Consider the following 8,874-nt stretch of genomic DNA (forward strand, 5'->3'; position numbering starts at 1 on the left):
GGCAGTATAGGGGAAGATATAAGGAAGTGTAACGAAAGACAGAGGCTCTTCTTCATCTTCACATCAGTACATGTGAGTACATTGATTTATACAACATAGCGCAGTTGACAAAGCTCTGATTTATTTTTCTTGTGCGTTATCATTAGCGATAATTTTTCTGGTTACGCGTTAAGTTTAACGGTTGATTAGACCCTCTCACGGGCGTGAAGGTGAGGTGACATGAGGTAGGGTGATGTTGTGAGGTGTTGTGGCGGTGAAGCATCAGTGTTGGTGAGGTGTAAATATTTATTCAGTGTTCGGAGGTGAGAATTACATTAAATTTATACAAGTGGGATAGAGTAAATTTGTGGTGAGAAATATAATGTATTGTGTTGTGTAGGGATGGATAGTGGTTTTCCAAATCTGGTGTTCGGTGAGCACGGTGATGGCTCGTGGGAACGATTTATAGAAGAGATGAATTTGTGCATTGGGAGTGCTGTCGAAAGGAGAAGTTATGTAGATGATGAAGATGGCAATAGAGTGCCTATTATGAGAGGTAGAGCTAGGTTAGTGCCCCTATTGAGAGCTATTGAGCACAGTGGTAGAGAAATATTGAGGGGAGCAGGGTTTAACGTAGATGGTGTAAATTCTACTTATGAAGAGGCAGTGGAGGTTTTGCAGGATTATTATGGTAGACAAGAGAGTATGTTTGTAAAGGGGCATAAGTTTCTGACAGCTAGGCAGGTACATGGAGAAATTGATAGAAAATATTTACAACGGGTAGAGAGTTTGAGCAGATATGCAGAGGTGGCTAATAATAATGATAGGGTAAGGTTTGCCCTTATAGTGGCGGTTAACAGGTTGAGAGATAGAGAAGTAAGCAGAGATTTGATGAAGAATGCCAATCTTACTTGGGGGTTATTACATGAGGCATTGAGGGCTCGTGAAATGGCCAACAACTTGAACAGATTTTTGAGAACTGAGGGTAGAAGTACCGATTTAAAAAGTGAGGTTAAGAGAGAAGTAGCAAAGGTGTCAGAGTTTGATAGCCGAGCGCAGTACCGGAGTAATGATAGAGATAGAAGCTATGATTCAGCGGGTAGGTCTTCCCCTAGAGGTAGCCCTAGGAGTAGTAGAAGGTATTATGGTAGTGAGGAGCATGATACTAGCAGGTATGGGACGAGAGGCCGAGAGTCTAACAATGACAGTGACAGTAGGAAGTATAGAGATAATTATAGCAGGGAGAGGCATGTCTCCAGATATAGAGCAAATAATAGAGAAGGCAGTGAAGATAGAGTATGCTATAATTGCAGACCTAGTGGCCATGAGATGAGGAGTTGTCTCTCCATTAAATGTTTTCCTTGTAGAAGGCGAGGACATGTATCCTGTTATTGTAGGAATAAGGGAGAAGATGTAGGTTATGACAGACGAGGTAGCAGCAGGAAGTCAGGAGGTAGTCGTGATATTAGCTATGAGCGATATGATAGTAGGGAAAGGTGCAGGAGGCGAGAAAGCCTTCGCGAGACGAGAGACAAGTTGAGTAGATACAGGGACAATAGTATAAATAGGCTTGAGGGGGAGAAGTATAAGGACAGGCGCGAGACGATTCGGTATGATGAAAGGTCCTGGGATAATAGTAAGGGCAGAAGTGTTAGTTTCTCTGGTTTGAGGGATAAATATGATGATGAAAGTTGACCAGGTCAGACATTTGTGCAGTATTTCAAAGTTAATGAAGTAAATGTAGAGTTTACGTTTGATACTGGGGCTGAGGTGTCAATATTAACCACGGCAACAGCCAATAAGTTGAACCGACGGTTAAAGAAACCGTCGACAGTTTTAGAAACTGCTGATGGTAGTGAGTTAAAAGTTGTTGGAGGTGTAATAGTTTATTTGGAAAGTAAAGACAGGCATATGGATGCTGAAGTTCATGTGGTGAAAGGATTGAGAACAAACCTTTTGGGCATAACTGAGTTGAAGCTGCTAAAACTATTTGCCGTTGTAAACGTGTTATGCAGAAGTAAGTTTGAGCCTGTTAAGGAGTGTAGAATTATTAAGCCAGTTAAGCCGTTTTTGTCGAGAACCATTAATGCTGGGTCAAGTTATGTTTCAGATGATGTCGAGTTTCAAAACCTGACAAATAAGCCTGACAGAGAGAGCAAAGTTAAGAAAGGTCACACAGGTCAAGATTGGTGGACTTGTAAAACCAAGGGAGTGAAGAGTAGCAAATACATAGAAATTGGTAGTCAACTGGGGTGCAAGTGCAAGTGTCTATAGGGTGTGATATAGAACACAGTCACGATGAGGTAAGGGAAGGTGCTGAGAAAGTAGCTGAACCAGTGTCTGTAATGGAAAAGGTTTGCTCTTTTTAGTAGAGGTATCTAGCAATGAAATGTTAGACCGACAAGGTTATGAGAAAAAGGTAGCAGAGATTGAAAGAGAGGAAAGGGAGGTGCGGAGAAAGTCGAAGGAGAAATTGGCGGAGCTGAAAGCCAAACGGGAGGCAGCAGTCATGGAGTTGGAAAATGTCAAGGCATTCAGGGTAGTGGTGCAGGAGTTAGCCGAGGTTCAGAGGAGATTTGCTGGTAGCAGACCTGCACTGGTTGCAGGTGAGGTCGAGCTAGATAGGTCTGGACCTATGCCATTTCCCAGCTCTGTGGTGCCATCCCCTGTGCAGCCGGTTATGGCCCAGGTGGAGACCTCCCACAGGAAGCCTGTCGAGCCTGCCTTTTACTGGAGAGAGCGAGGTAAAGACAGAAGAGACGGAGATTAGGTTGAGGAGTCATTACTGACCCAACCAAAAGACTCCGGGCTAGTCAGGGTTGGTGGAAGTAGTGTTGGAGATGTTTGTGGAAGTAGTGTTGGTAGTGACAGCGGTCACGGTAAAAGTATTGGTAGCGGTGGAGGTCAGGGTGATGGAAAAGCCAGTGCAGACTGGCAATGGAGCTGGCAGTAGCGAGACGAGTACTTTAGACGGTGGCACAGGGTCAGGCAAGCCAGAGGCATAGCCTATGGAGACTGCCCTAACGGGGTCAGGTAACAAGCAACACAAGTAAGGAAAGTTACTATGCTTGCTTGTTGGTAGTGATGGAGTGGCCCAAAAAAAAAGAAAAAAAGGGCATGTTGTATTATGGGATTTGCATGTTTTATTAAGGGAATTGTTAGGCTCAGGCTATATTGGTGTCTGAGCTCAAGGCATTACAGGTGGTCTTGGTAATTACGGTGAGTGCATGAAGCTGGATAAAGCTAATGGGTAAAGCTAGTAGATTGGCTAGTGTAAGGCAGTATAGGGGAGGATATAAGGAAGTGTAACGAAAGACAGAGGCTCTTCTTCATCTTCACATCAGTACATGTGAGTACATTGATTTATACAACACATTCACATTCTTCTGACGCTCAATTTGTTGCTGCGTTTATATAAGGTTGATAAAATAATAAAATAATTATTACCCTTTCGCTGCGATAAACACATTTATACGTTTTCTATAGACGAATTTTTGCGACTTTCCAAGCAATTGTGTGGTAACTTAATTTTACTATTTGTTGACAACATAACCCATGGTATTTAAGACTTATATGAAGTTGACAGTGTTGTTTGAACATTTCTCTATAAAATCAGCCTAAAACAGCTAAGCAATTTTAAACTTTTGTTTGAGAATTTCCCAACAAAAGTTTAAAATTGCTTCGCTTTTTTAGGCTAATTTTATAGAGAAATGTTCAAACAACGCTGTCAATTTCATAAAATTCTTAAAGACCATGGGTTATGTTGTCAACAAATAGTAAAATTAAGTTACCACGCAATTGCTGGAAAAGTCGCAAAAATGTGTCTATAGAAAACGCATAAATGAGTTTATCGCAGCAAATGAGTAATAATCATTTTATTATTTTATCAACCTTATACAATTGTATAAACAAATTGAGAGTTAGAAGAGCTGTGTCCAGTTAAAAATAATTTAGGTTTTATGCAGTAAAAATTATTTTTGGTTATTTATTTATTTTGTTGTTAATGAGAGTTGGTGAAAATGATCATTCTTTGAAAAAGAATTTTATCGCGTCTCTGATAAGGAAACAGTAAAATACAATAATATTAAATATTTTGTTAGTGCGACTCTCTGAATATGTGATGCCTTTCTAGGCCTCCCTTTCAATCTTCACTAGACAATCAATTAATTTTTTTTTAAAGAGTCGAAACAGTTCATTCTTATTGATTACTAGTTACTAAAAAAAATTATATTGTTTTAAATCAATTAGTTTAATGAGCCAGTGTTTAAATATTGATTTTTTCTTCAATAAAAATTTTTTTCGTTTCAATTTTGAAAAGCTTTAAATGAACTCTAACAAAGAACTTATACATTATTTGTATCAAGGTGCCCCACAAGACACATAGTTTATGCGAGCAGTGTGTCAAAATGATTACAAACGTACGCTTTCACAATACGAGTTGTATTGAAGTGTTACGATCAATACATTTAAGAGATAATCACAAGTTTACGGCTGTGATTGGATTTAGAGTAAAGAGGGCTACGCAGTTTACAGTTCTTTTGTGTAAAATATTCAATATTACATGATAGTTTTTGAGTTACAGGTTTTAAAGGTAGCTGGAAGAGACCCTGACAAAGCAATAAGTTACACCGTATGAGTAGTTAATTTATGCCACAGATAATCTACAAAACTGTTGTGCATAGATTTGATAGACACAAGATTTAGTGACTAAGAAGGATAACGTTTTAACTTCTGCAGAAATATTTGCTTGTGCCAAAATCTCTCTATTTTTTCTGCATTTGATTAAATAAAAAATGGGAAATTTGTGTTTTTTGATAGTCATTCAGTGTCCAAACAAAAACATATTGTTTTTAATTCAACAGTTTAATGACAACAAAGAGTTAAGGCAAAAACTAAGAGTTATAACAAAAACTTTGGACAGACATAGAGTGTAAACACAAAAACAGAATGTTAGGACACAAACATCAATTTGTTGCAGTCTTGAAGAAAATGGGGAATGCTAAGACATACATATAGCTTGATAATCAAAGTCTATAATTTGCCTGAAAAGTGCATTTTTTGCTCTTCAACTTGGTAAAAACATCTTTTAACTTCATCTTATTTTGCAATATTTTATTTGTTGGTGATGCTCGTTTGATGCAATGACTGGTATTTTTGATACAAAACTTTGAAAACAGCTGGTTTGGGATTACTTGGATACAAAGTAATTATAGTGTGCTGGTTTCTGCTTTCTTTGTGTGGTTAAACGTTGAAACTGCAAATGTTTCCCATAAAATAAGTGAGGTAGAAGTGAGAAATATTGTGTAAGTGTCAAAACAGCTTTATTTATATTTGGTTAGTATATCTTTTTTATACCAAAAACTTAGGAAACCGCATTCAATACAGCAAAGCTAGAAAAAAAATACACAAATAGAACTTTAATAATTCCTGCTAAATACCTTTGCTAGGCACAATACGTTAGATTAATATGAGTTGTTGATACAAATTGCTAAACTGTGTAATTGCTGTGTAAATATTGTGCTAAATTGTCAAAAACTTAAATGTAAACACAATAATTGTGTTTGTATTTAATGTAACTATTACAATATTTTCAAATTGTATCAGTATCAGTCTGCAAAGAATCTAACCAAACCTTATTTTCTTACACGAGTAATTTTTCTGCAAACAGTTTTCACATTCTGCTAAATATAAAAGCTACTGAGAGCAATATTAATTCAAATAATTATAATGAAACAATTGTTTATACCTTCTATATTTTACATTATAATATTTATATCAAGTGGTTTTGCATGACAGATACTTTAAAAAAGCAGCTTCTCTGTGCTCAAGATACTTGCCTCTACATTATGAGTTGTGAAAAGTACTCATCACAAATTTGCTTCACAGATCTTTACAAGTTTACAGCCTTGATTTTAAACCAAAAAGCTGCCAAAAGCATTATTAATTTTAAAATAATTAAATTAGTGACTAGTACACCTTTTTTTACTAAATCATAAAATACTCGTTTTGTGATGTTTTATGACGGTGTCTATGGTGCGTTGTAATATCCATGAACTTCAACTTCGTAGAGGTTAAGTACAACTGTTGTGTTTAATTGAAGCTGTACAAATCTCCCAGCAACAACTGAAGCGCATTTAATCAGAGTGTAGTACTTGTTTAAGATGCCATCATGTCGTCCACAGAAGTTTTCATCATCATCAGATGTGTAGAGTAGCTGAGAAACTTCATCTGCAGCTGTTATCAGTAAATTTTTTGTTCGGTTGTGGTAGGTAGCTGCAAAAAGTAATAGCATTGCACTCTGTTTCATATGAGAAAAAACTACAGATCGACTATTTTAAAAGTTCCCAAAAACCAACAATTTTGTTGTAAATCAAATCATACTGGTTTTAAGCAATTACTTCTATAGGTTTTGTACAGCTATACCCAATATATCTACAACATATTCGGTATACTACAGTAGATGTCACCGAATGTAAAACTTGCTGCCTAACAAAATATACATGTAAGAAAATTTAGTCAAAGAAATACATGCACAGTGCAAGTAGATGATCAGTTTTTTAGTAAATGAGGGAAATTTTTAAACTTCATATGAATTTTAAAACAGCTGTGCATTAGGAAGTTTAGCATGTGTTTTGTAAAAAAAGGAACAGATGTTAAAAAAATGATACTATGTGAGTCGCTTTTTTAGATAAATTTATGAAACTGTACAATGTACTGTACAGCAATCGACAATGTTTAATGCTTGGATACAATAAAAAAATTTTTTAAAGTTTTTACTTATCACGAATTCAGAGTTTTAAAAATATGAACAAAATTTAAAGCAATTTAGCCTTAGCAACTCTATTCGGTGCTATTTTTTATTTATTTCATTATCATTATTTCTATTATCACTAAATAACAGACATATTTGTGTATGTGAGTGAGAGAAGGTTTAATGGGTTAGACTACTATTATTTACCCCGATTGAGAATATTTACAGCTTGGATACAGTAACGTTTTTCTAAGTCAACTCTCCACCAGGGATTCAGGCGGCTTTTGGTAGCTACCATAGAACTGCCATCTGAATACCGTCCATCAACTGCTTTATCAGCAGTGAGATCTAATGAAAGAGCGATTGTCGACTCAGCAGGTTTACCTGTAAGTACAATTTATGTATGTATCAATCTAATATATTTGTATCAACAAAAGAGAACAAGGACAACTTTCTCTAATTGCATTATTTCAGATGAAAGTTAGAGAAAATTACTATTTCTGATGCATGTACCAGTGACAGCAAAAAGTTATTTGTATTCTCTCTCCTGCTTGTGGTATATTAAAATAAAATTTGTTGAAATTCTGATAGCAGAAATAATGAAAATATAATAGGACTTTTGGTTCTTAGTCTTTCTTAGAATAAACAAATGTTTTTGCATACCAAATAAGTGTATAAGATAAAACTCTTCTAAGCCTAAAGTAGATTAATCAGATTCTATAAATTTTTGATCAGCTTACAAACTTCACAGCTTCAATTCAAGTAGTTCATTGCGCAGAGTATGCATCATAGTTCAAAATGAAAATGAACACCTAAAAGGCATGAAGACAAAGCAGGTCTCGCAAGAGAAATACCTCGTGCAAGCAGCGTGTCAGTGCGAGGCATAACATATGCCTCCCCAATATGAGTTGTGTTGATGTCTTGCAATGAACCAGTTTCTGAGATATTCAAGAATTGGCAGCTGTGACTATGTTTAGAGTAGACAAAGACATGACAGTCCGGAGTGTTTGTACAAAGGATTCCACATTCTATCTTGCTTCTCGCGTTAGTGGTTTCGTAAGCAGCTGGGATAGGCTCTGACAAAGCCATTTTGTAGTATCTTGGCATACATTGTGCCTTTGTCACTACTGACCAACATACAGCCATTGTTACAACACCTAAAAAAAACATAGATATTTTATCAGATGTTTTTCAAAATTAAAAATGTTACTAATGTTGATAATATAAGGAAACACTTAATCCTGAAACCCGCGTAATTTTTATTCGATATTTTCGTTGAATAATTTTTCATTAGCTGTTTGTTTTGGAATTAAAAACTAACTCTGTTCATTTAAAGTATTAAATTTTAATTACAGTATTTAAAATTTTTGCAGATCATTTCAAAATAGTATGATCCAACTTACTCATGATGTTTAGTAGAGGCTGGAAACTAACAACCGTGTTTAGGTGATAAAAGTTAGAGAAGAATGCAAAACATCCTTTACGTAGTTTATGGAAAGTTTATTAAATTAAAACTTACACTTTTGGGTCAAAAAATTTTGCTTTGCATTTTTGTAGATCAAACATTTCATTTATTTCGTGTTAAAAATGAACTTGCCAAAAACTTTCAGATTTTGTCAGAAAGATTGCCATTTGTTATCCATTGAGGTAGTTTTTTATGCCCAAGGTTATCTCACTGCCAAAATGCTCCATGGTTAAAATCAATTAAACTTCAAGGCGGTTAGAATGCTGAGAAAAAATTCTAGAGAAGCGAAATCGATAGTTTCTTAACCGCCTTTTTTTCATTATTGATGCCACTTATAACATTCAAATTTAGCATCTTTACATGCATGTATACCCATTATGTCAATCTGTTTTGCGAATATCAATTAGTAATCAAGCTTTTGCATGACTTAGAGCATTTTAGATTGTAGTCCAGTGTTTTAAGTAATCAAGTTTTGTCAATTATAATTTTGAAACAATAAAATCAAAATTATTTTACATGTAACATAAGGACAATCTAAAGCTAAATCTTCCTATTTTTTCAAAAAATTAGACTTTGTCATTAACTAATCCAAATAAAATCTAAATCAAGCGGTTACAATATGTGTTTTTGAATCATACTGTAAAATTGTGTTAAAACAGTATAATACATCTTGATATGT

The 8,874-nt window shown here is 35.4% G+C and overlaps 2 protein-coding genes across 2 annotated transcripts; one reads left to right on the plus strand and one right to left on the minus strand.

Annotated features, from left to right (window-relative positions):
* Positions 1-381: 381 nt before the first annotated feature.
* On the plus strand, positions 382-1,674 carry LOC137397153 (serine/threonine-protein kinase fray2-like). The gene is made up of 2 exons (XM_068083442.1): positions 382-682; positions 827-1,674. The coding sequence occupies exons 1-2, from the start codon at positions 382-384 to the stop codon at positions 1,672-1,674; spliced, it is 1,149 nt and encodes a 382-aa protein (XP_067939543.1).
* Positions 1,675-6,007: 4,333 nt separating this feature from the next.
* On the minus strand, positions 6,008-7,819 carry LOC137397154 (fucolectin-like). The gene is made up of 3 exons (XM_068083443.1): positions 7,585-7,819; positions 6,938-7,114; positions 6,008-6,252 (listed from the first exon to the last, which is right to left on the minus strand). Exons 1-3 carry the CDS (start codon positions 7,817-7,819, stop codon positions 6,008-6,010), a joined length of 657 nt encoding a protein of 218 aa, XP_067939544.1.
* Positions 7,820-8,874: the final 1,055 nt, after the last annotated feature.

This window comes from Watersipora subatra, chromosome 5, assembly GCF_963576615.1.
Source record: "Watersipora subatra chromosome 5, tzWatSuba1.1, whole genome shotgun sequence".
NCBI lineage: Eukaryota > Metazoa > Bryozoa > Gymnolaemata > Cheilostomatida > Watersiporidae > Watersipora > Watersipora subatra.

Excerpts from the sequence above, each read along its gene's own strand:
- LOC137397153 (XM_068083442.1), top strand. The coding sequence starts at position 382 with ATGGATAGTGGTTTTCCAAATCTGGTGTTCGGTGAGCACGGTGATGGC. Across the intron at positions 683-826 it reads TTATTATGGTAGACAAGAGA|TGGCGGTTAACAGGTTGAGA; the intron begins GTATGTTTGTAA and ends TTGCCCTTATAG.
- LOC137397154 (XM_068083443.1), bottom strand. The coding sequence starts at position 7,819 with ATGGCTTTGTCAGAGCCTATCCCAGCTGCTTACGAAACCACTAACGCG. Across the intron at positions 7,115-7,584 it reads TGACACGCTGCTTGCACGAG|GTAAACCTGCTGAGTCGACA; the intron begins GTATTTCTCTTG and ends TTGTACTTACAG. Across the intron at positions 6,253-6,937 it reads TGTAAATATTCTCAATCGGG|CTACCTACCACAACCGAACA; the intron begins GTAAATAATAGT and ends TACTTTTTGCAG.